This window comes from Durio zibethinus, chromosome 24 (genome assembly GCF_047325235.1).
Source record: "Durio zibethinus cultivar Kanyao isolate XHJ-2024 chromosome 24, ASM4732523v1, whole genome shotgun sequence".
Lineage (NCBI taxonomy): Eukaryota > Viridiplantae > Streptophyta > Magnoliopsida > Malvales > Malvaceae > Durio > Durio zibethinus.
The window spans coordinates 3,011,098-3,037,899 of record NC_143185.1 but is presented as its reverse complement, the minus strand read 5'-3'; the positions used below and the strand labels follow the sequence as shown (position 1 = coordinate 3,037,899).

At 33.5% G+C, this 26,802-nt stretch overlaps 2 protein-coding genes and 2 pseudogenes across 6 annotated transcripts; 2 read left to right on the top strand and 2 right to left on the bottom strand.

Annotated features, from left to right (window-relative positions):
• Positions 1–1,634: 1,634 nt before the first annotated feature.
• Positions 1,635–4,735, top strand: LOC111315963 (homeobox-leucine zipper protein ATHB-20-like; annotated as a pseudogene). The gene is made up of 3 exons (XR_016333183.1): positions 1,635–2,064; positions 2,200–2,576; positions 3,459–4,735. The product of XR_016333183.1 is annotated as a homeobox-leucine zipper protein ATHB-20-like (transcript).
• A 4,215-nt stretch (positions 4,736–8,950) lies between these two features.
• On the bottom strand, positions 8,951–12,557 carry LOC111316680 (uncharacterized). The gene is made up of 2 exons (XM_022918743.2): positions 9,496–12,557; positions 8,951–9,407 (listed from the first exon to the last, which is right to left on the bottom strand). Exons 1-2 carry the CDS (start codon positions 12,230–12,232, stop codon positions 9,034–9,036), a joined length of 3,111 nt encoding a protein of 1,036 aa, XP_022774478.2. The 5' UTR covers positions 12,233–12,557; the 3' UTR covers positions 8,951–9,033.
• Positions 12,558–14,332: 1,775 nt separating this feature from the next.
• Positions 14,333–17,642, top strand: LOC149511840 (pentatricopeptide repeat-containing protein At3g28660 pseudogene; annotated as a pseudogene). Of its 3 annotated transcripts, none has more exons than XR_016333393.1 (3): positions 14,333–16,192; positions 16,378–16,506; positions 17,046–17,642. The product of XR_016333393.1 is annotated as a pentatricopeptide repeat-containing protein At3g28660 pseudogene, transcript variant X1 (transcript). The 3 variants fall into 3 exon arrangements; XR_016333394.1 differs by having other exon boundaries at positions 16,369–16,506; XR_016333395.1 differs by lacking the exon at positions 16,378–16,506.
• A 4,109-nt stretch (positions 17,643–21,751) lies between these two features.
• LOC111315964 (uncharacterized) lies at positions 21,752–25,962 on the bottom strand. The gene is made up of 2 exons (XM_022917985.2): positions 22,466–25,962; positions 21,752–22,378 (listed from the first exon to the last, which is right to left on the bottom strand). The coding sequence occupies exons 1-2, from the start codon at positions 25,584–25,586 to the stop codon at positions 22,005–22,007; spliced, it is 3,495 nt and encodes a 1,164-aa protein (XP_022773720.2). The 5' UTR covers positions 25,587–25,962; the 3' UTR covers positions 21,752–22,004.
• Between the last annotated feature and the right edge of the window lie 840 nt (positions 25,963–26,802).

Sequence of the window (26,802 nt, the reverse complement as noted above, 5' to 3'; positions counted from 1 at the left end):
AAAAAATTAAGAAAAATAAAAAATCGATTCGAAATCAGTGTTTGGATAAGTTTGGATTGATTTTTTTTATTTGGTTTAAATTAAATTTGAATATTAAATATATATTAAATTTGAATCGTATTTTGAATTGGGAGATGAAAACAAAAACAAAAGAATCGGATTTATTATATATTTTTATTAGTTTATATATATTTTAAATTTTTATAAAATAAAAACAATCATTTTAAATCAAAATGTATTTAAATATATTAAAATTTTACATTAAAATAATATATAAAAAATAAATAAATAAAATTAAAAAAGTCATTAAATAAAATCAAATCGGTAAAGTTCGATTTGGATCATATCAAATCGCATAAAGAGTCGGTTTAGATTTTAAAAATTCATAATATTATGCAATATTAAAAAAAATTGAATCAAATATAATAAGATTCAAACCGTTATCACCTCATTTATTTATATAAGTTTATGTATGACTGTCAATGTATAAATTTTATATATTATCAGTAAATAAAATAATGTCACCTTATTTTAATGAATAAATATTAATTTTTAAAATAAATATACAAAAAATTATTATTTTTTTAAAAAAACTTACTAATTAATGAAGTGACATCATTTGATTTATCTTATTAATGTGATATTATTATCCGAGTTATTGATATTATATAAAATTTATATATTAACAGTGCATCAAATATAATCTCTATTGATAAATTTTCTCAAATAATTATTTCATTTAAAAAAATAGTGATATAATTAATTATTCTAAGTTTTGCCATAAGTAAACTTTTTGACCCTTCTTCCAAGTTAAACTAAACTTGCACATTAATTGCATAATATTTTTTAAAAGAAGTTGTATGAAAATTTAAAAAGTCACATTAGGATGATTGAAGGGAAAAGGTTCTAAGTGTTTGGATTTTGAATTTTAAATTTATTAAATGTTATTTTGTAAAAGTAACAGTGTAAATCAATTGAATTAAGCTCTAAATTATGGTTATATTAATTTTTAATTTGTTTTGACATTAATCCCAAAGTGATTATAATTTTTACTTAATAGGCTTAATATATATACATAATAGATTAATGTTTTATACTCTTAAGTAATATATACATAGTAGATTAATATTTTATAGTCTTAAGTAACCAAAATTCTCAACATTTCATAAAGTAAAATTAAAAAAAGTTTTCCACCAGAGATGAATATTTATGGAATGACTATAAGACATCTAATGATAAATATTCTATTATTTCTCCTCCTTGGATTCTGTATTTTCATGTTGCCAAGTTTCCTCATCACACATGGCCAGTGAAACAACTTATAAGGCAACTAGGAATTTGTTATAAGGAGTCCAAATTTTTTTAATACTTTATCTTTTTTTTTTCTTTAGCCTGAAAATTTCCCACTCTCAAAGTTTTTATTTTTATTTTTCAAAATTTGATAGTGATTACTTACTGTGAAGTACACGAAACTTTGAATGGTTGATCATTTCACCAAAATTCCCCCTGAATTGGTATTGAGGCAAATGTTTTGAATCATGGGTAGCTAGCTAGCTAGCTAGCTAGGTTTAAAATGTTGAATTTCCAGGTAATAAAACCATGGGTGTAAGTGTTTTTAGAGGGACAGAGAGAGAGAGAACCCATAACAGAGGGTGGGTCCAGGAAGGCTCCAATCTGTGATATATTACACAATTCACAGCTCTCGTTTACTCTCTCTCTCTCTCTCTCTCTCTCTCTCTCTCAACCTTAAAATCGTTGTCTTTCAACCTCTGAACCCCATGAGGCCATGACCACACCTCACCCCATGTCTTCTTCCTATAACCTGTCAACCATGATATTGTCATATACGAGTCAGTCCATATAATCCATACCTCCCCTCTCCCTCTGATGACTTATCAGGCCCCTTAACCATTCCCAAGAATCCAAGTGCATGAATGATTTTTAACATTTACATGGCCTTCCCTCCTCATGCTTTCATGTTCCAACCCTATGATGATCATGACCATCTCCTTTCCCCTACTTCCCTCAATTCCCTCCCTTCTTTTCCTCCACAACTCTTCCGTTGTATCTCTCTCTCTTCTTTCTCTTCTTTCTTTGTCTATATATCTTTTTTTTTTTGTTTATATTGATGCGTGTATATGTTTGTATATGGAAGTTGATGGGTGTTCGTTTTATTGTGTGTTTTTTGTTTGGTTCTAGGTGGTGCACCTTTTATGATGAAGAGATCAGTATCTTTCTCAGGTGTTGAAAAGTCTGAGGGAGTGCATGGAGATGATGAATTGTCTGATGATGGATCACATCTTGGGGAGAAGAAGAAGAGGCTGAACTTGGAACAAGTGAAGGCACTGGAGAAGAGTTTTGAGTTGGGTAACAAGCTTGAACCTGGAAGAAAAATGCAGCTGGCTAAGGCTTTGGGGTTACAACCAAGGCAGATAGCGATATGGTTTCAAAACAGAAGGGCTAGGTGGAAAACCAAGCAATTGGAGAAAGATTATGAGGCCTTGAAGAAACAGTTAGAAGCACTCAAAGCTGACAATGATGCCCTTCAAGCTCAAAACAAGAAACTTAGTGCGGAGGTAATGGTTCTTATCTTCATCAATGACACAATTTTCAGTTATATCCCCTGGATTTTAACAAAGTTATTCATTTTAGGTTTTGGATGAGGAAGAAATTTGAAACAGCATTTGATCTGTGCATCTCCAGTTTTTAACACTAGTGACCGAGTCTTTTTCCATTCAATATTCTAGAACTGCTGATTTTGCATTAAGTCTATAGAACATAAGTTGGTTAAAAGAAAAAGAAATCTTCTCAATTTCATGAGCTTTTTTCAATTGAAATTAAGAAGGGTGAAAATGAGGCTTCCTCTCATAAGAGCAATTCTAATTTATGAACATTTAACCTGCAGTTACGTTAGATTTATAGTAGTAGGATTTTACTAGCTAAGATTTTCTGTATCATATTAATCCTGACAGCACCTTTGAAAGGCTCCAATCTCATTAGGATATTTTGAGAATCCGTCTCACGGTTTTTTATCTCACAAAAAGCACTTTACAAGCATAGATTCAAGTCTCTACGTATCTACCGTAGCCCATCCTCACAATATAGTGACATGAGATTGAGACTTTAGTTTCTATTTGGTTAAGTTCTTGATCCAAAAATATGATGAACAATGTTCATCAAAGTCATTGTATTCCTTATTTTAATGATTCTGCAAATTAGTTGATGACAAAAATGAAGTTTCAGTGTCAGAAGCAGCATCATTTAGGAATACAAGTTATTTTAATCCCTGGTAGGCGGTCGAGTACACGAATAGTTGCAATTGTTTTTACTTTTTCCCTTAATAAATTTGATACAAGATTTATCATCTCCGTTGAAGGAACATGAAATTGGGTGGAATTCTTTGGCATTATGCTCAATTCTTCACAATGATTTCTTTTGGTTGCAATATATTGCTGTAGTTATTGTCTTTGAAAACCAAAGAGTCAAACGAAATCAGCATCAAGAAAGAAAATGAGGGTTCTTGGAGCAATGGAAGCGATAACAGTTGCGATGTGAACTTAGATTTCTCAAGAACAACAATTATAACCAGTCCACCGTCTTCACTGTTGAGCAGTAAACACCTCTTCCCTTCATCCATCAGGCCAACAAGCATGACTCAACCTCTCCAAGGCTCATCAAGACCAGACCTTCAATGCCTAAAACTTGACCAAGTGGTTCAAGAAGAGAGCTTTTGCCATATGTTCAATGGAGTAGATGAGCAGCAAGGTTTCTGGCCATGGACTGAGCAGCAAAATTTCCATTGAATTGAGACTAATTATCCAACAAGTACCACAATGTTGTTATGCACTTCAGCTTTGGCTTGGCAAGTTAAGAAGAAAATTTAGGATTTTTCCTGTCAACTTCAGATTCTTGTTTTGGCTATAGACTGGTGTATAGAATTGGATATATTTGCTTCACCATCATTTGGGCAGAAAACCAATATGGAGGTGGTTGGCTCTGAATAATACATTTTTCTTCCCATTCTTCAGTGAATTGTGATATAGTTGCCAGGTTGGATCATAGTACTATGCCACTGAGTGGTTTTCCATCTCTGGCATGTAGCATGGGCCATGAAATAGAAAAGGGATTCTCTCGTTGCATTTGTTTTTTCATTTTTTTTAATTGCTGTTGGTGCTTGGGAACCATATGGGTTTGCTTCACAATCAACATTTAAAAAATTGCATGGAATTGCTTTGGAGAAGGTTCCAGTAATGAGAAGCAAATTGGCTGACTTCATAAAATCAGTGATGAGATTAAAGTGTGTGACCAAAATCTAGTTGGGAGTTAATGAGAAAATCAAGACAGGCAAGAAAAAAGAGAGGAAGATTCTGAGCACACATTCCAAGGGGAAAGAAGCCAAGGAGATGGGAAGAAAGAAAACAAATACAGGGTTAGGAAATGGACATTGCTTTGGTTTTTGAAGGGAACTTTTGTCTATTTTCATCTGACAAGGGAAAGTATCTAACTGTGCACCCTCTTCTGTAGGATATCCATGTGACCTACTGTCACCACCTCCCTGTCATTCAACAAAGCAATAGAGCCTCTTCTTCTGTCTCTTTCATGGTTCTAACTTCTCATCAGACCAGAAAATTGTTCATCATCCGTGTTTTATTGTGGATAACTTGTTTTACAAAACCTTCATGACTCCCATTAACTGATATCACTATCTAATTAGCATTGCTTATAGCACTTAGAGGTAACACACATAATTAATAAGAATATTAAAATGCCGGTGGATAGGGTTAAAACGAACAGAATTTTTACGAACAATCATGAATAGTTCTGTTTCTATTCATTTTTTTCATTTATTAATATCAACAAATAATCATGAACAATATTTTAAGATTCATTAATTAAATAAACAAATCATAAATATAATAAAGTTCATTCATACTGAGTTTGTTTATACCCTTATTGGTAAGGTAAAATAAGGGTCAACTGCATAGTAATAACAGTACTTGAGGCATAACCACTTGGGCAATATCGAAAATTTCTATTTACAAGACAATTGAAATACGTAAGAGGATGATTCTTAGGCCATTTAATATGGACCATGGAGGAATCACTTGATCTATTGGTAGAGTACTGTACTCTTAGCTATAGGGATCAATATTCAGATTCCAACAGCTTCAAACATAAAAAATAAAATATATGAACTATGGAGTGTACCTCCTAATGTGGAAATGTCGGCTTGCTTCACTAAATTTAGGTAATAGATTTTGATTCCTCTATGCCTTTCTGAAGAAAGTTTGATATGTACGAACAAACTGATGGTTACATGAAAAGTATATGACTTCCAATAAAATTTGCACATCACAATGGTTTGTCATCAGGCAACTGTTTAACTAGTTCAGTATAAAATGGCAGCAACACTTCGTTGTTTGATCAACTTGGAATTGTTTTTGGCAATTGCTTGATCACAGCATTACAGGCCAATCTCCTATAATATATGTTCTTACAGGAACATCCAAATTTTCCTATGGACTAACTGAAATTATGATCACGGATCAGAAGCCTGGAGCCAACTTTTTTTACTTTAGTCTTTTTTACTTTTTTTACCAAAAAAACTCCCAAACAATGTGACATTGACCTAATTTGTGATCACACTGATATGACATAGTTTATCGTGTCGTAGTTATTAGAATAATCAATCCCCTGAGATCCAGATAACCAAAATTCTTGCCACGTTTCAGATTATGATTACAAATATCAAGGGAAGGGATGTGGTGGCATTATGAATATGGTTTTTATATTTTGTTTAAAGGAATTCAGTGTAGGGCACATGATTATGTGATAGGTCAACTCTCATAGCTTATAAAACTGTATAGAGTAAATAACTTGAGCTGCTAATACTGTTATATCGCTTTTTATCAAAAACCAGGAAGCAAACTGTTGTGTGGTTTATTGGTAGAGTGCTAAATTTTTAGTTTCAGTGATTAGGTTCAAATTCTAACAATCTAAAGTATTAAAAAAAGAACAAGAAAACTTCCTTGCAGGTTTGTCTGGTTTTTAACAGTATCAAAGGAATAGAAGATTAAGTAGCAGAAAGGCAAGAAAACTTAAAGAAGCTGTCCCTTGCTTCCTCTACCACCCTCCAAACCTATTAGATTTTGGAAATTTATACTCTTATGTGTAATGAGGTCTCAAAGGTGGGTTCACAATGTAATGGGACTTTACTCTATCTCCTCAATTTTGTTCTCTTACTGAAGGAGTTTCAGGCTGGATCATGGGGGATAAAATCTGTTCAAAACTGTCACACAAGAATTTAGATGCTATCTTTGGCAAGATCAGACAAAAATGCATCTTAAGGTTCCAAAAGAAATTTCCTAGGATAAATTAAGAAACTTTAAAATGGAAGTGTTGGTGCAAATTTAGCAAATTTACAGGATACTTCTAAGGCAAAAGGGCAGCTTATGGTGTAAATATCATGAAAGTCTTGATTAGAAGTGGTCAGTTCAGATTGGATAATATGAAAAAGTTATAGACTTGTAATTCTCAGATTGATTTTAGTTTGGTGCAATAACTCCAAGTGTATCTCATTATCTTCCTGGGGTAGCTGTAAAATCTATGCAAAATCTTCTGCTAACTAATCTGATAATTTAAACAATGGTGCATTGTTTAGCTTAGCTTAATGGTCAGTAGAAGTTGTCTTAGATCCAGATATTGAAATCAACAGCTTGTCCTAGTCCAACTTGGCACTGTTTAGGATAAAAGATTCTTTATTTTATCTAGAAGCAAATATTGAATTTAAGAACACATAGTTTAGTTCTGATGGCTTATACAGCCACCTTTAAGAGCTGATATCTACTAGGTTTGAAGTTCAAATCTCAGCACCTGCAATCTCTTTCCTTATTCCCAAATTGTGGCATCTTTGTACCAAAAAAATATTGAATTTAAGATCCTTAAAGGATAATTGTTCAATTAAAGTTGATTCATCCCTGAGATAGCGTTCATTACACCTTGATTGACTTTGTGGTTTTTTCTTTTTTTTTTTTTTTAGTTTGACTAATTGGTTCTGTCAGCCTAGCTAGTAGCATCATCTCAAACTAAACTAGTTAAAGAAAACCCTGGAAGAGGCATAGTTTAATTCTTGTTCAACTTGTCAAGGATTTGATGATTATAAAATGTACAATTACAAACCAAGAAGGTGACGATTATAAGTTCTGGATTTCAAAAAGCTTGTTAATTATACCCAGACCTGCAGTTACAAAGGCATCCATTACCATTTATATTTGTAAGTTCTGGCATCAGGCTACTCAGTGGGGCAATAAAATCCGAACAAATCCATGTTTATCTATCTGTCAAGGGAGGTCCATTACAATGTTGACTCAAAAACAATGTTCGAGAATATGTGACATACCACACTTTTAAAGATGCAAACATTTGCATTCTGCAACACAGAATTGACACCAAAAACATAGTTCAAGCCAACACAAGTAGCCCAGTCCCGGATTCCTGATCAATGAAGCCTACAAGTTTGTGCTGTACATTGACAGAGCGAGAAGCATGTGTTCTGTTCAGCAACAATAGGCATCTTCTGATCAATATCAGATTCAGAATAAATAAATGTGTTCTGTCATATTTATCAACTCATTTAGGTTAACCATGTTAGTTATGAAACTATAAGGATTTGCCTTATCTTCATTGTTTTGCTTAGTTTGGTTTATTTTTGTCCTTGTTTTTGTATGTAACATGATGGTGCAGCCAATTCTCATGGGGAAAAAAATGAAGTATCTAATTTCTAACAGATTGAACTTACTGCTTGTAAGATTTTGATGAAATTAATGAGGAAACTGGTAGAATTCTGTATTTCCCTAGTAGGAGAGAGCTGGTTGGTAGCCTTTTTTTTGGTTACCTAGGAGACCACAGTATGGGAATAAGTGAAGGACTGTGAGTACTGAAATTTGAGCCCGATCTGCTTAATGCCACCTTAAGGGGTAATTACATGAACCAAATTGAACTATGTTTGGGGGAACGAACATTATTGGTTTTATGCCCTTGGCTATGTTGGAAAACATGAGGCATGGTAAAAGTATGGTAAAAATAATTGTGTTATTTAACTGTTATCACCCCTTTAATGAAATATTCTGAAATCTTCTCCAGGATTACAATGCTAAACTTTCGGACTTTGGGCTTGCCAAAGATGGCCCAGAGGGAGATGACACTCATGTATCTACTCGTGTGATGGGAACCTATGGTTATGCAGCTCCCCAGTATGTTATGAAAGGTAAATATGAGTGAACTCCTTTGAAGATAATTTTACATTGAGCATATGCCCACCCCCTGTTCTTTTCCATTTCATTACATGTCCTTGTTCCGGGGATTTAAATTATCATTGGGAAAATAAACATCAGCCATTAGTTTGAAAGTTCATGCTGGCCTGCTCTCTTAACAGTGAGCATTTATGGGCATTGTTGTCCAATATGACAGTGATCACGTAGAAGAAACTCCTGAGAGAAACAATGAAGAACTTGTGGGAATCAACGAAAAATGGTTTCCTGTTCATTTGACCTTTTCATGCTTTTTAAGATCAATATTTGTACTGCTTGTTTAGCGCCTAACATTCCCTCTAGCAATTGAGATTAGAGCTAGAACTTGTTGTTCCTCATTCTAATGCTCATGTCCAACCATTGCGACAAGAAATTAATACTCCATAAATTTGGGGAGTATGCTGGTTGCCAGAGATACTAAGTTGAGCTTACTGCAAATACCAGAACTTTAGAATGTTAAATGTTTACTCCATAACATTCAATTGATTTTTTCTTAATGACTTTTCTTCTTCGTCCGTTGGAGTAAAAATGTGGATAAATTTGGCATACAACACCAATCACTTTGATAATTCATGTCCACTGGGACCAACCTTTAACAAGAAAATCAAGGAGGAATCAAAGGACAGATAAAAGATCAGAAATTGTAAATGAAATCTAAATTCTGATGAAACAATAGGACACTCGCCTGGATAGGATTAAAAAATAGTTTGAACTGATTTTGTCTTTAATTTTCCACATACATTTTACTGTTCAGAAGTTCTAAGAACGAGACTTCTCGGATGGGCTTTGAGAGTAATGGTCTTCGGTGAACAAGAAACTCTTGAGACACAATTTTCATTGTTGGCCGGGACTTTGGGTTGAGACTTAAGCATGCAAAAGCAAGACTAGAAACAAGAATAATATCCAGGGTGATCCTTTTATTTGTTGGAGGTGATAGACGAGGGTCTAATATATCACTAAGCATCATGTTTTGGGAAGAAGCTGATGAAAGTGATGTTAAGAGCTCCCCAGGATGCTTTCCCATTAGTGTTTCCAATGCCAGTACTCCAAAGCTATAAACATCGCATTTTTCACTTACAACTATTGTATATGCAAACTCTGCAAAAAAAAAAAAAAAGCATAAAATTTTTTAGGTTCTGACTTCAACATTTGGTTAAGTCAAAGGAAAGAAGGATTTAATATGAACCTGGAGCTATGTAGCCATAAGTGCCTGCAAGTATGCTCTGATTTGATGAATCAGGATCCAAGAGTCCAGCATTTCCAAAGTCAGAAACGACAGCCTCCAAATTTGAATTCAAGAGAACATTGTTGCTTGATATGTCTCGATGAACAATTGGTGGTGAGCAATCATGATGCAAGTAAGCTAGAGCATGTGCTACACATTTGATGACATTAACTCTTTTAATCCAATCCAATTCCACAGCTTCAGCATCATTGCTTAGAACACAAAACAAGCTTCCTCCTTCCATGTATTCATAAATCAAAAACATGCATTGCTTGTGTAGGCAAAATCCATGAAGCTTCACAATATTTCTATGTCGTATTTCTGTCAGCAACTTCACCTCATTTCCAAAGCTCTTGCTGAATGCTGGCTTCTCGGCTTCAAAACGGTGAAGCTTTTTCAAAGCAACCACTCTACCACTAGGTAAACATGCTTTGTATACACTGCCATAGCCTCCAGTTCCAATGCAATATTTGATGTCAAAATCCTCGGTTGATTTAATGATGTCTTCATACGCAATTCTTCCATCATAGTTCAACACTGAGAATATATCTCCATTTTTGGTTGCACCGGGATCAGGTTTGAAACTTTTAGCATTATATCGGAAAATGCCCAACATCACCAATGCCAAAGTTGAGACAAAATATAATGTTGGAACGATAATAATGATTTTTAGATTGTGCATCACTTTGCTGTTTCTTTTCCCTTTTACAGTTGGAGATGAAGATGAAGGGCACGGTGAGAAGCTTGTAATGGCACCACATAAATCCTTATTGCCTGTAAATGACTCTGGTGGAAGATGAAACAACACACTTGGAATTGGACCCATTAATGAGTTAAATGACAAATTGAGTTTCTCCAAATGCAATGGAAAGCTGGGAACCCTTCCACTCAAATGATTGTTTGCTAAATTCAATTCTAGTAAATTTAAGCATTTATCAATTTGAGTTGGAATAGGTCCACTCAATCTGTTTTGGGAGAGATCCAAGGAAATCAAAGCTTCCAAAATTCCAATTCCATGGGGTATGGGACCTTTCAAAAGATTTGAAGCAAGGGATAGATAGCGCAAATTGGTTAAATGAAGAAGAGATGAAGGGATAGAATTGGAAATGTTGTTAGAATCTAGATATAAATATTTTAAATTCTTCATATTTCCAATTTCGGAAGGGATGGAACCATGTAAAATATTCCCAGAAAGGGATAAAACTTCCAAATTAGTCAAATGACACAAGGATGAAGGGACTGAACCAGTGAGTTTGTTATAAGAGAGGAGCAATGCAGTTAGATTCTTTAATTTTCCAATATCTGATGGGACAAAACCCTCAAAAAGATTTGAATCTAGGTACAAACTAGTCAAACTGGGTAACAGACCTAGAGATGGAGGGATTTGACCACTGAAATTATTGGCACCAAGATCCAAGAATGCCAAGTTCTTAAGATTTGTTATTTCTGAAGGGATTGAACCATTTATTTGATTTCTATAAAGGCTCAAACTTTCCAAATTGGATAAATTACCCAAATTTGGAGGGAGTGGACCAAGAATTTTGTTTGAATCCAACCAAAGAAAATTGAGATTCTTCATATTTCCAATTTCACGAGGGATGAAACTATTAATTTGATTAGACCCAAGGTTGAGACATACTAATTTCGTTAATCGACCCAAAGAGGAAGGGATGGGATCCAAAAACATATTGGAGGAGAGATCTAGAGCAACCAAATTGGTTAGTCTCCCAATTTCTTTTGGAATGGATCCATTGAGTTGGTTATTTTGAAGGTCCAACGTTGTCAGATTGGTTAAATTGCTAACAGAAGAAGGGATAGGACCCAAAAGCATATTGAAGGAGAGATCTAGAGCAACCAAATTGGTTAGTCTCCCAATTTCCTTCGGAATGGATCCATTGAGTTGGTTATCTTGAAGGTACAACGTTGTCAGATTGGTTAAATTGTTAACAGAAGAAGGGATTGGACCAACAAACATGTTGCTTGAAAGATCAAGAGTAACCAAACTCTTTAGCTTTGCAATATTTTGTGGGATAGGACCAACAAGCATGTTGCTTGAAAGATCAAGAGTAACCAAACTCTTTAGATTGGCAATATTTAGTGGGATAGGGCCACTGAGCACGCAGTGACTGAGGTTGAGAGTCATCAACCCTTCCAGGTTCCATAGTTCGTGGGGGATGCTCTGTAATCGATTGAAGTCCATATTCAAGTGGGTGAGATTGCTCAAAAAACCTATAGCTGAAGGCATATGCACGATGAGGTTCTTAGTCAAATATAGAGAAACAAGATTCTTCATGTTCTCTATTGCCAGGGAAATGGAATCAATCTCGTTATAAGAAATGTCAAGCACCAATAATTGAGTGAGGTTTCTAAATGAAGGAGGTAACTCACCTCTAAGACTATTCCCGGACAGGTTGAGATATTTGAGTTTTGAAAGGGCACCTATCTGAGGTGGTATATTCCCATTGAGTCCACGGCCACTGAGATCAATTTGGGTGACACTTCCAACTACGTTGCATCTGACACCAGGCCATCTACAATGGTCAGCATCTTTTTTGCTATGGTTAGTCCACCACCCAGTCTCCATCAAAGCTTTTGCATCTGCTGCCTGCAGAGGCTCTGAATCCGAAATTTCATTGCTCTTGACATATATAGAGAGTAAAAATAATATTGCTATAGAAGTGAAAAAATGGGATGCCATAGCTATTCAGTTCAGGCTTGAAGCCATTAACCCTAAACTTAAGGTATTTAAAGAAGCGTGGCAAAAGTATAATTGTTAAGCCTTGGTTATTGCCTATGCATTAGCTTTTCATCGTCTTTTGAAGTGAAGAAAACGTGTACATGAACAATGTGCTCAACGTTAATTGTTAGAAAATGAAGTGAAAAAAATGATTCTTTTTTGATCACTTTTAGAAAATGAGAAGTCAGTTCTGTTTTTCTTCCTTGAAGCTTCTGATAAAGTAATAACGAAATGATGTAGCCTTGCCAGTAACCAGTTTTTGACTGGAAATATGTTCTATAAAACTTGTTCTTCTTCGTGGAAATGAAGATGAAATACGAATAATTCACATTGATGACTGGATTGTTATTCATGGATAACATGAAACACTCATGTTTTCGAAGAATTTGTGAACACATACATACCTCTCAATGTCTAGATAATTGTCTACTCAAGCAAAGGCCTTATAGCTTTAAGATGAATTACAAATAATTTTACAATGATGTGTTGATTATTATTCATGGATAACATGATACAATTTTCACATAAATTTGAAGGAAAAAAAAAAAAAACCAAATTAGAATTTATAAAAACCAAAGTTCGTGATTAATTGAAATTACCAATGTCAGACCTTCAAGATCTGAATTACATGCTTGGATTCCATGCTCAAGAAAGTTTGATCAATTTAAACGACATGAAGTTGAAATTCAAGCCAAAATAATTGATTAATTAATTGTTAGAGAAAATTCAATGTAAAAATCTTCAATGTGAGATTTTTTCTTTCCAATGTGAGTTTCTTTTCCAAGCTTTTATTAGAGTAAAATAATTGATTAATTTGTATGGAACCTAAATATTCCAAATGATAACAATTAATCAATATGGGGTTCTTTAATTAATTGATTGATTAAATGAGAAAATAATTTAAGTAATAACTAGTTTATGATATGCATGGATTAGCTTATTTATTTAAATATATATTTACACTGTAAATTTTATATTTTCCGAGGATTATATCTAAATCTTTAAAATTTTATGCCATATATAAAATATAATATATATTTAATTAACATGTCATAAGAAAATTAAACTTCAATATTATTATCTTGATCAAAATGGTACATAAAACAAATGTGAAACAAAAGGAGATATTAGATATGATTCAAAAAATAAAAAAGAATTAAATATAAATATAATATTGATTTTTTAAGAGAACATAAATATTAAATAATAAAAGAAGTATTGACATAATTTTACTAATTATGATTTTGATCAAAATACTGAAAAAAATATTAATTAAGAAATGTGTGATAAAAAAAATAACATTAATGTCAAAAAAGAAATTATCTAAATAAAATAAACAACAAAATCACAAAAGCAATATAAATCTTAAAGGAAAATTAAATACTGGGAAAAAATGGTGTAACTTATATTATTAATTTAAAATGAACAATAATTGAAAACATATATTACAATTCTAATAAAGAGAGCATAATATGTAGATATATCTATACTTTACATAATAATAACAACAACAACAACAATAACAATAATAATAAATAAAATCTAAAATTTCAAAATTGTTTGACAACATACTTACATAGTTTAAATAAAAGATAAAAATATATACATGTTCTATATAAAAAATTATAAATTTTAAATGAGATTTTTTTTTCATTGAAATGATCCCAATAACCTCATTTCATTTAAATGAGGTAAATATTATAAATTATTTAATATAAAAAATATTTGGTTAAATATAAATTTTTGGGATTTACAACATTTTAAAAATTTAAATAATAAAATTATTTAATAAGTAATTACAATTAAAAAAATATCTTATATGTAAATAATACAAATTGTATCCTATTACACGTAAATTAAGTTTATGAGTTAAATATGTATCCTACAATAAATATTATATATAATTGATTGGTAATTGATAATTCGTATAAAATGATAATTAAATTTTAATAATAATATTTAGATTAATCATTTTTAATATTTTAATATTTACACTATTATATATAAAAAATATTTTTTACTAAAATTGTTTCAAACTTTCAGTGTACCATTTTAGACTTCATTTAGAAATGTAGTGGGAGGCACGCGGTCATCCAACTCCTCAAAATTCAAAATCCCCTCAATTCCACTTTCCCCTTTCTCATGACTCATGAGCCACCGCCACAACAATGAGCCATCACCACGGCACCACCACTCTAGCCCGGAGCCGGTGCTTAACCCTCTTGCGACACTGCACCAAAACAACTCAACTCAAACCAATCCACGCGCTTCTAGTCACCCAAGGCCTCCATGAAAACCTCTATATCATCACCAAACTAATAACCTCCCTTACCTCTGTTTCAACTAACCTCCACTACTCTTCCCTCCTCTTCAACCAACTCCAAAATTCCAACTTATTTATCTACAACACTCTCATTAAAGCCCACTCTAAAAGCCCCCACCCTCAAACTTCATTCCATTACTTCAACCTCCTCTTAAAGGAAGAAACTATAACACCCAATTGCCAAACCTTTAACTTTGTTCTTGTTGCTTGTGCAAAAACTAGTTCTTTGCTTTCAGGAATGCAAATCCAGAACTGGATATTTAAAAATGGAATGTTTTCATCAGATTCTTACGTTCAAACTGGGGTTATAAGGCTTTATGTTGAAGCCAGGCTGTGGGATGATGCTAGGAAAGTGTTTGATGAAATTGCTTATGTTGATGTTGTTAAGTGGAATGTGCTTATGAGTGGGTTAATACGGTGTCGTTTAGGGGCTCAAGCTTTGAGTGTGTTTAAGGAAATGTTGGTTTTTGGAGTCGAGCCTGATGAGTTTTGTTTGACTACAGCTTTGACAGCTTGTGCACAAAGCGGGAGTCTTTGGGAAGGGAAATGGATTCACGAGTATGTGAAAAAAAGGGAAAATTATTTGGAACTTGATGTGTTTATTGGAACAGCACTTGTTGATATGTATGCAAAGTGTGGATGTTTAGACTTGGCCGTGGAAGTTTTTGAAGGGATGAGTAAGAGGAATGTATTTTCATGGGCAGCCATGATTGGAGGTTTTGCTGTTCATGGTCATGCAAGGAAAGCTATTCATTGTTTGGGAAGGATGCAAACTGATGGAATTAGGCCTGATGGGGTTGTTCTTCTTGGGGTTTTAACCGCGTGCACGCATGCAGGGTTGGTTGAGGAAGGTTTACTTTTGTTGAATAACATGGAAGGTCAATATAGGATTGTTCCTAAACATGAACATTATGGTTGTGTGGTGGACTCGCTTTGCAGGGTAGGTAAATTTGATGAAGCTCTAAAGCTCATAAGAAGAATGCCTATGAAACCACTTGCTTCGGTGTGGGGTGCTTTGTTGAATAGTTGTCGGATTCATAACAATGTTGAGCTTGCCGAGCTTGCTGTTAAAGAGCTTCTAGAGCTGGAAGATTGTGATGTGGATGAAGAAGACGCAGCTCTTGTGCAGTTATCCAACATTTACTTTGGTGCTCAGAAAAGTGAAGATGGTCATAGGGTCCGTAGGATGATTGGTGATAGAGGGCTCAAGAAAGCACCAGGATGCAGTATGATAGAGGTTGATGGTAGGACAACCGAATTTGTTTCTGGTGACGTATCGCATCCAATCCATTTTCAAATACATGCTTTACTGAAGCTACTCTTCCCTGGGGACCCTGACACCTTGTAGACATTATGGATCATATACCTTGGCAGCAGTGTTTTCACATTGCAAATCCACACAATATTCTCTGTCAGTGTAACCTTCTAAGAATCCTACTGCAGATTCTTATCTAGTGAGTTTGAGCAGTTGCTGATCTATATCATGATCTACCATCGAATTTTATCAAGATGGTAACAGTCATTCTTTACTACAAAGGGAGCCAGCTGCGGAAATTTATATTTCTCCAATTGAGAAAGCAACCATTTCTTGCTCATATGTATGGAACAATGAAACATCACTAGCATTTTCTTTTAACAATTAATTTCTTGTTTGATTTCTAACATTTTTGCACTGATTTATTTTGAAGTACCACTTCCCCAAGCTATTTGTTCAATGTTTTCTTTCTTACCCTATAAATTGGGCGATGCTATGGCCATACTTGATTCTTATCAGAAATTGCAGGTCAGGTCCTGTAGTGTGCTCTGATATCTTCATTAGAAAATTTTGGCATTGCCAGTAATTACCTTAGTTACAAATGACAGCAAAACTTGGAGAACAAACTGAAACGGAATCCTCTGAATTCATCTTCCGGTATGTGCTTCTCCAAGGAATATGTTACTAAGCACATGATCTAAGATCAAATCAAAAGAGATATAAATAATGCCCTCATATTAAAATTTGAAGTTAATATCAAATTTCATAATGCAAAACTGAAATATTAAATATTTGTCAACTTTTTTGGTTGTTACCCATTTAGTGCTTCTTGTTGGGTGGATGAAACTAAAACAATGCAACGTGCTTTATTAATTCTTTTAAGATTCTCTTGATAGGGAGCTGATAATGGGTTTAGATTGAATCTGATTGTTGTTTGAATATGTGATTTGGATCCATTCTTCGGTTATTTTTTATCCTAGGCAAATTTTGGTTCATGCATCATGGTCAGATATATATATATATATATATATATCATGTTATCAATGTTGATTTGTTCCAAATTGAATTTGTTGCAATTGCAAATATGTCTTGATACAATTATCGTTAATGAATCTTAAGATTTAATTAGTATAAGTTTATTGAAGACTTGAACAACTGGTGTGAGCAATTTCTTTTATCCTGTTTTCCTCTGATAGATGAACAACATCAAGGCTGCTTCACTGTTCCAGGAGCATACGCTGCTAGTAATGGGTCCAGAAAGGCTGCAAGAAGTGGGAACCTATCTCACATTAGAGAAAATGGAAAAGATGGTTCACTCATTTGTAATGCCAGCAGATGACTTCCCTCCTCCAAAAGTGCATCAGTGCTCAAGAATCTAGTAAACCTTTGACCTTTCCATAAGAATGATGCTCATACCAATGGAAAGTAACAAGTTCTTTCTCCATTTCCCTTCTTTTTACCATTCTTCCGTTGTGTCATAGTTGCATCTTTCTATTTGTTTACCTGTGATTAATATAACAGATATTGAGTGAAAATCCTTTGAGCTTTTATGAGTTCTCACAATCTTGGAGTGAAAATCCTACTTTTTACCAAAAATATTTGTATAAATGGCCCCTTCCCAAGTAGTCTGCATGACTTTCCCATGATGCTTTACTTGCTTTTAATGGTGCAAAAGAAAAAGAGAAAGGGAAACTTCATTTTGGGAGTCATTGCTTTTATCCTTTTCATGAATGATTGAGGATTATAATTTGGCCAATATTATAGTCTACTGTCAGATCTTTTAGAATTGGTATTTCCTTATCTAGCTTTTTGATTTCATGTCAATTTGATGAAAAAATAAAGTTATGGATGTCAATTTGTATTTTAACACTAACATCCCCATGAATTTGATAAAGTTAAAAATTCAAAAGACACTTTCTTATAGGATGGATTCCTGCACAATGTTGAATTTTTTTTTTTTTTTACAAAGATAATTATAGTTAGAGAATGGTAAAAGAAGTTAAGGCATTGAAATTGTTGTATAAATCAGTTAAACTTTCCTGTTCAATACTAAAGGCTATTTAACTTTACATCAAAGAGACTCACAAGTTTTGATACCAAAAAATATTTAATGAAAATAAAATTTTGGATAAAAAATATTATAATTCTTTTGCGTTTTTTTTCTTTAAGCTTATGATGAATTACTTTTCCTAGGTTCTTTTGTTTTTCTTTTACACTATATTTAGTAGGATGGGAGAAAAATGGAAGGAAGGGAAAATTTTGAGGGAAAAAAGAAAAGTTATTTTCTTTTATTGTGTTAGGTATAAAAGATGAAAATTAGAGGTAAAAAATGAGAGTAAGTTGTTAATAAATTAAATTGTCAATCTTAGTTGAATTAGCTTTTTTTTTTTCATCTTTAGACAAATTAAATTTTGAGGAAAGAGAAATATGTAAATTCACTCATTTGCTTTTTTTTTTCTTTTTTATCAAAAATATATAAAAAAAGTAATCTTTTCTTTTATCCTCTTTTCTATTCTTTTTTTTTTTTTAAACTAAATACAGTGTTTGGTTTATGAATAAAAAAGTGTGCCTTTTGTTTTTTAAAAAATTATTGTAAAATAAATATAAAAGGTCAAAAGTATAATTGAAATTAATTAAAATTTAATATTTATTATAATATAGTTAATTAAAAATAGTCACAGATCCAAAATTTTTTTCAAGAGTGTTCACTATAATATAAAAAATTGTAAACAAAAATTTAAAATAATAATTAATATATTATTACAATTGTTCAAGATGAATTCCCATATTTTAAAAAACAATATATAATTGTGTCATTTCCAATGCTGTCAAATATATCTTTTCAACATACATCCTTCTCATATCATATCTTGAAATTTTTTTTAGGATTTATTAGTGTCGATATGAAAATTTTAAGATGTCCAAAAGAAAATGAACTTTAAAATTTTCTTATTTTAAAATGTTTGGACACTTCACTAAAGCACATATATATGCCCATAATTAAAAATAAATTTATTATTTTTTATTATTTATAGAGTTTTTAGATCCTAAAAATGAAATTAAAAGATTACTATGTTTTTTTATCATATTAATTTTCATATTTTTTAAATATATTTTAAAATAATATACGTCAACCCTCTAATTTCATGAGTAAAAATTTTAAACTTTATATGAGATAATTTTTCTTAAAAATAATTGCTCATTATTTTTTACTTTTTGGTAAAGCGTTGAAAATTTTATGTACCTGAAAATATTGTTTCCTTTCGTATTTGGCTTTTATTTTTCTTATTTTTTCTTCTAAAAGCTAAAAAAAAAAAAAGGAAAAAGAAAAAGAAAAAAAGTAGAAGAAATCATCAAACATAATCTAAGATTATACAAATCTCAAAAGGGGCAATGTAAATGTTCCATAATATTTTCCCTCTACAATGTACTAATCAATAATAAATAACAGAAAGTGGTTTCCACGATTTAAATGTGGGAAAAAAAAATTGCATTTTCTCTCTTAATTCAACCTAATCTATTCTCTACCTAAAACCACTTCAGTTTAATGTTCCTTAGCCTATGTAGGTGATGGGATTTGCATGTAAAATTACTATAAATGCACATTTATTTTAGATTTATATCGATTAGAAATAGTTTTTTTATATAAAAAAAATTATAATTTGATAATAGAAAAAAAAAATTGCAGCTTTTTATATTTAAATTTTACTACTATTACGAATTTGCATCTAATTTTGGATTCAAAAAAAAAAAAAAAAATTGAATGTGCAAACATTTGCATTCTGCGACTCAGAATTGACACCAAAAACATAGTTCAAACCAACACAAGTAGACCGGTACCAGATTCCTGATCAATGGAGCCTACAAGTTAATTCTGTACATTGACAGAAAGCGAGAAGCATGTGTTCTGTTCAGCAGCAATAGGCATCTTCTGATCGGTATCAGAATAAATTTTGGTTACTAATTCATCAGTAAATGAGTTCTGTCATATTTATCAACTCTTTTAGGCTAACCAGGTTAGTTATGAAACTTTATAGATTTGCCTTATCTTCATTGTTATGCTTAGTTTGATTTTATTTTTGTTCTTGTTTTTGTATGTAACATGATGGTGCAGCCAATTCTCATGGGGAAAAAAATAAAGTACTCTAATCTCGAACAGATTGAACTTACTGCTTGTAAGATTTTGATGAAATTAGTAAGAGGAAACTGGTAGAATTCTGTATTTCCCTAGTAGGAGATAGCGAGTTGGTAGCTTTTTTTTCTTTTTATTACTTAGGAGGCCACAGCATGAGAATAAGTGAAAGTATTGTAGGTACTAAGATTTGAATCAAATCTACTGAATGGAATAGTTACATGAATCAAATAGAATTAAGTTTCGGAGAACAAATATTATTGGTTTTTATGCTCTTGGCTCTGTTGGAAAATATGGGGCAGGATATTAGTTTAGTAAAAATAATTTTGTTATTTAACTTGTATCATCCCTTTAATGAATATTGTGAAATCTTTGCCAGGATTACAATGCTAAACTTTCTGACTTTGGACTTGAGAAAGATGGTCCAGAGGGAGATAAAACTCATGTATCTACTCGTGTGATGGGAACCTAAGGTCATGCAGCTCCCGGGTATGTTATAACAGGTAAATATGATTGAATTTTTTGTATATAATTTGACATATATTGACATTTTTCTGTGAACTTGCTGAACTCTTAAAGTAACCTATATAATATGGCCGTGAACTTTCAGTGAATTTATAGTCTTAATTTCATAAAATAAAAGATCGAAACCTAGTTTGCATTTTGAAATAATAATAAAATTCAGGAGTTCATTTGGGTATTTAAGCCAAAAATTTATAGCTAATGAGACCCATACTTTTCCAGGGCATCTTACACCAAATAGTGATGTCTATAGCTTGGTGTGGTTCTACTTGAGATGTGACTGGCAAAAGATCCATGGACAAAAACCGACCAAATGGGGAGCATAACCAGGTGGAATGGGCTCGACCCTATCCTGGTGAGAGATGAAGATTTTACCGACTTATAGATGAATGACGCTTCTAAATAAAAGGTGCTCATAAAGTAATTCAATTGGCTGCCCACTGCCTTGGCCGATATCTAAATCCAGACCTCTGATGAGTGAAGTTGTTGAAGCCTTAAAGCCTCTGCCAAATCTCAAGGATATGGCTTGTACTTCTTCCCACTTCCAGGCCATACAAGTAGAGCGCATGAGGTCCACTTCAAAACCTGAACTGAAGGAAGGGTGGAAGCGGGGTTGTAATTAAGTAATGGACAACCTAACGGAGGCCCCTCCTCTCCGAATGGTATGCATGTCTCTCCATATTATAGTAACCTTCTTCATTAATCACCCAAACCTAATGTTGGCCATCCTTTACGTTTAGTATATGCCCATCCATATCATAGTAACCTAATGTTCTCCTCTCCGAATGGTATGTTGTTTTCCATTTCATTTCATGTTTTTGTTCTGGGGATTTAAGTTATCATTAAGAAAATAGACATCTGTCATAGTTTTGAAGTTCATGCTGACCTGTTCTTAATAGTGGGCATTTATGGGCATCGTTGTCCAATATTTAGGTGATTACTTAGAAGAAATTCCTGAGAGAAATAATGAAGAGCTTTTTGGAATCAGTGAAAATGGTTTCCTGTTCTTTTGACCTTTTAATTGTCTTCATTCTTTTTTAGATCAGTATTCCTACTGATTGTTCATCACCTAACATTCCCTCTAGCAATTGTGATTAGAGCTAAAACTTGTTGGTCCTCGTTCCAATGCTCATGCCCAACCATGGCGACAAGAAATTCCCTCCATAACTTTAGGGAGTATGTTGGTTGCCTGCTATACTAAGTTGAGCTTACTGCAAATACCAGAACTTTAGAATATTCAATGATTACTCCATAACATCTAATTCATTGTTTCTTATGACTTTTCTTCGTCCTTTGGAGTAAAAATGTGGATAAATTTGGCATACAACACCAATCACATTGATAATTCATGTCCACTGGGACCAACCTTTAACGTGAAAACCAGGGAGGAAGCAAAGGACAGATAAAAGATCAGAAATTGTAAATGAAATCTAAATTCTAATGAAACAATAAGACACTTGGCTGGATTGGCATAAAAAAATAGTTTGAACTGATTTTCTCTTTAATTTTCCACGTACATTTTATAGTTCAGAAGTTCTGACAACGAGACTACTCGGATGAGCTTCGAGGGTAACGGTCTTCGGTGAACAAGAAACTCTTGAGACACAATTTTCATTGTTGGCCGGGACTTTGGGTTGAGACTTAAGCATGCAAAAGCAAGACTAGAAGCAAGAATAATATCGAGGTTGATTCTTTTATTTGTTGGAGGTGATAGACGAGGATCCGATATATCACTAAGCATCATGTTTTGGAAAGAAGCTGATGAAAGTGATGTTAAGAGCTCCCCAGGATGCTTTCCCATTAGTGTTTCCAATGCCAGTACACCAAAGCTATAAACATCACATTTTTCACTTACAACAATTGTATATGCAAACTCTGCAAAAAAAAAAAAAAGCATAAAATTTTTTAGGTTCTGACTTCAACATTTGATGAAGTGAAAGGAAAGAAGGATTTAATATGAACCTGGAGCTATGTAGCCATAAGTGCCTGCAAGTATGCTCTGATTTGATGAATCAGGATCCAAGAGTCTAGCATTTCCAAAGTCAGAAACGACAGCCTCCAAATTTGAGTCCAAGAGAACATTGTTGCTTGATATATCTCGATGAACAATTGGTGGTGAGCAACCATGATGCAAATAAGCTAGAGCATGTGCTACACATTTGATGACATTAACTCTTTTAATCCAATCCAATTCCACAGCTTCAGCATCATTGCTTAGAACACAAAACAAGCTTCCTCTTTCCATGTATTCATAAATCAAAAACATGCATTGCTTGTGTAGGCAAAATCCATGAAGCTTCACAATATTTCTATGTCGTATTTCTGTCAGCAACTTCACCTCATTTCTAAAGCTCATGCTGAATGCTGGATTCTCGGCTTCAAAACCGTGAAGCTTTTTCAATGCAACCACTCTGCCACTAGGTAAACATGCTTTGTATACACTGCCATAGCCTCCAGTTCCAATGCAATATTTGATGTCAAAATCCTCGGTTGATTTAATGATGTCTTCATACGCAATTCTTCCATCATAGTTCCACACCGAGAATATATCTCCATTTTTTGTCACACTTTGATCAGGTTTGCAACTTTTAGCTCTATGTCGGAAAATGGCCACCATCACCAATGCCAAAGTTGAGACAAGAAATAAAGTTGGAACGACAATAATGATTTTTAGATTGTGCACCACTTTGCTGTTTCTTTTCCTTTTTACAGTTGGAGATGAAGATGAAGGGCAAGGTGGGAAGCCTGTAATGGCACCACATAAATCCTTATTGCCTGTAAATGACTCTGGTGGAAGATGCAACAACACACTTGGAATTGGACCCATCAATGAGTTAAATGATAAATTGAGTTTCACCGTATCAAATGCGAAGTTCGGAACCCTTCCACTCAAATTATTGTTTGCTAAATTCAAGTCTTTTAAATTTAAGCATTTAACGATTTGAGTTGGAATAGGTCCACTCAATCTGTTTTGGGAGAGATCCAAGAACTTCAAAGCTTCCAAAATTCCAATTCCATGGGGTATGGAACCGTTCAACAGATTTGAAGAAAGGAATAGACGGATCAAATTGGTTAAATGACACAGCGATGGAGGGATCGAACCTGTGAGTTTGTTCTGAGAGAGGTATAATACAGTTAGATTCTTTAATTTTCCAATATGTGTTGGGATGAAACCCTCAAAAAGATTGGAATCTAGGAACAAAGTAGTCAAACTGGATAACAGAACTAGAAATGGAGGGATTTGACCCCTGAAATTATTGGCACCGAGATCCAAGTATGCCAAGTTATTAAGATTTGTTATTTCTGAAGGGATTGAACCATTTATTTGATTTCCATAAAGGCCCAAATATTTCAAGTTGGATAAATTGCCCAAATTAGGAGGGAGTGGACCATGAATTTTGTTTAAACCCAACGAAAGAAAACTGAGATTCTTCATATTTCCAATCTCACGAGGGATAAAACCATTAATTTGATTTGACCAGAGGCTGAGTGATACCAATTTCGTTAATTGACACAAATAGAAAGGGATGGGACCCAAAAGCATATTGAAGGAGAGATCTAGAGTAACCAAATTGGTTAGTCTCCCTATTTCTTTTGGAATGAATCCATTGAGTTGGTTATTTTGAAGGTACAACATTGTCAGGTTGGTTAAATTGCTAACAGAAGACGGGATGAGATCCAAAAGCATATTGGAGGAGAGATCTAGAGTAACCAAATTGGTTAGTCTCCCTATTTCTTTTGGAATGAATCCATTGAGTTGGTTATTTTGAAGGTACAACATTGTCAGGTTGGTTAAATTGCTAACAGAAGACGGGATGAGACCCAAAAGCATATTGGAGGAGAGATCTAGAGTAACCAAATTGGTTAGTCTCCCTATTTCTTTTGGAATGGATCCATTGAGTTGGTTATTTTGAAGGTACAACATTGTCAGGTTGGTTAAATTGCTAACAGAAGACGGGATGAGACCCAAAAGCATATTGGAGGAGAGATCTAGAGTAACCAAATTGGTTAGTCTCCCTATTTCTTTTGGAATGGATCCATTGAGTTGGTTATTTTGAAGGTACAACATTGTCAGGTTGGTTAAATTGCTAACAGAAGACGGGATGAGACCCAAAAGCATATTGGAGGAGAGATCTAGAAGCATATTGGAGGAGAGATCTAGAGTAACCAAATTGGTTAGTCTCCCTATTTCCTTTGGAATGGATCCATCGAGTTGGTTATTTTGAAGGTACAACATTGTCAGGTTGGTTAAATTGCTAACAGAAGAAGGGATGAGACCCAAAAGCATATTGGAGGAGAGATCTAGAGTAACCAACTTGGTTAGTCTTCCTATTTCTTTTGGAATGGATCCATCGAGTTGGTTATTTTGAAGGTACAACATTGTCAGATTGGTTAAATTGCTAACAGAAGAAGGGATTGGACCAACAAACATGTTGCTTGAAAGATCAAGAGTAACCAAACTCTTTAGCTTGGCAATACTTAGTGGGATAGGGCCACTGAGCACGCAGTGACTGAGGTTGAGAGTCATCGACCTTTCCAGGTTCCATACTTCGTGGGGGATGCTCTGTAATGGATCGAAGTCCATATTCAAGTGGGTGAGATTGCTCAAAAAACCTATAGCTGAAGGCACATGCACGACGAGGTTCTTAGTCAAATTTAGTGAAACAAGATTCTTGATGTTTTCTATTGCCAGGGAAATGGTATCAATCTCATTATAAGAAATGTCAAGCACCAATAACTGGGTGAGGTTTCTAAATGAAGGAGGTAACTCACCTCTAAGATCATTCATGGACAGGTTGAGATAACTGAGTTTTGAAAGGGCACCTATCTGAGGTGGTATACTCCCATTGAGACCATGGCTGCTGAGATCGATCTGGGTGACACTTCCAACTGCGTCGCATCTGACGCCAGGCCATCTACAATGGTCAGCATCTATTTTGCGATCGTTACTCCACCACCCAGTATCCATCAAGGTTTTTGCCTCTGCTGCCTGAAGAGGCTTCAAATCCAAAATTTCGTTGCTCTTAACATTTATAGACAGTAAAAATAATATTGCTATAGAAGTGAAAAAATGGGATGCCATAGCTATTCAGTTCAGGATTGAAGCCATTAACCCTAAACTTAAGGTATTTAAAGGAGCCAGGCAAACGAATATTTTAAGTCTTTGGTCGTTGCCTATGTATTGAATTTTCTTCGTGTTTTGAAGTGAAGAAAACGTTTACATGAAAATGTGTTCACTTTTCTTTGTCTTCTGAAGTGAAGAAAACGTGAACATGAACAATGTCTTCACCATTAATTGGTAGAAAATGAAGTGAAATAATTTATTGATCACTGTTAGAAAATGAGAAGTCGATCGTGTTCTGTTTTTCTTCCTTGAAGCTTTTGATAAACTAATAAATGATAATGATGTAGCCTTACCTATAGAACTTGTTCTTCTTCGCGGAAATAAAGATGAAATACAAATAATTCACATTGATTACTGGATTGTTATTATGGATAACATGAAACACCCATGTTTTCGAAGAATTTGTGGGCACATGCATACCTCTCAATATCTAGATAATTGTCTTCTCGAGCAAAGACCTTATAGCATTAAGATGAAATACAAATAATTTAACAATGATGTGTTGATTATTATTGATGGATAACATGATACAATTTTCACATAAATTTAAAGAAAAAAAAAATACCAAATCAGAATTTGTAAAACCAAAATTCGTTGGTAACCGGAATTACTGGTGCTAGACCTTCAATATCTGAATTACATGCTTGGATGCGGTGGTATATAAAGTTTCATCAATTTACACATGACATGAAGTTGAAATTCAAGCCTAAATAATTGATTAATTAATTATTAGAAAAAGTTCTAAGTTAAAATCTTCAATATGAGTTTTTTTTTTTTTTTTTTTTTGCCAAGCCTTTACTAGAGTAAAAGAGTAAAATAATTAATTAGTTTGTATTGAGTCTAAATATTCCATAAGATAATAACTAATCAATATGGAGTTTTTTAATTAATTGATTGATTAAAGGAGAAAATAATTTAATTAATAACTAGTTTGTGACATGCATGGATTGTTTTATTTATTTAAATATATGTTTACTATCATGCTCCAAACCAAATGATTTAGAACGTAACAATGTTGTATACTCATGAGACGAATCTCACAAGTATATAAGTTAACAGGTATCAAACTAAATCAAAATCGCCAATCATTTCCAAAATAATATCTTATAAAATCTCAAGTTTACAAAATTATACTTTTTTCAAATTGGTCAAATATACTAAAGTTCTTACTAAC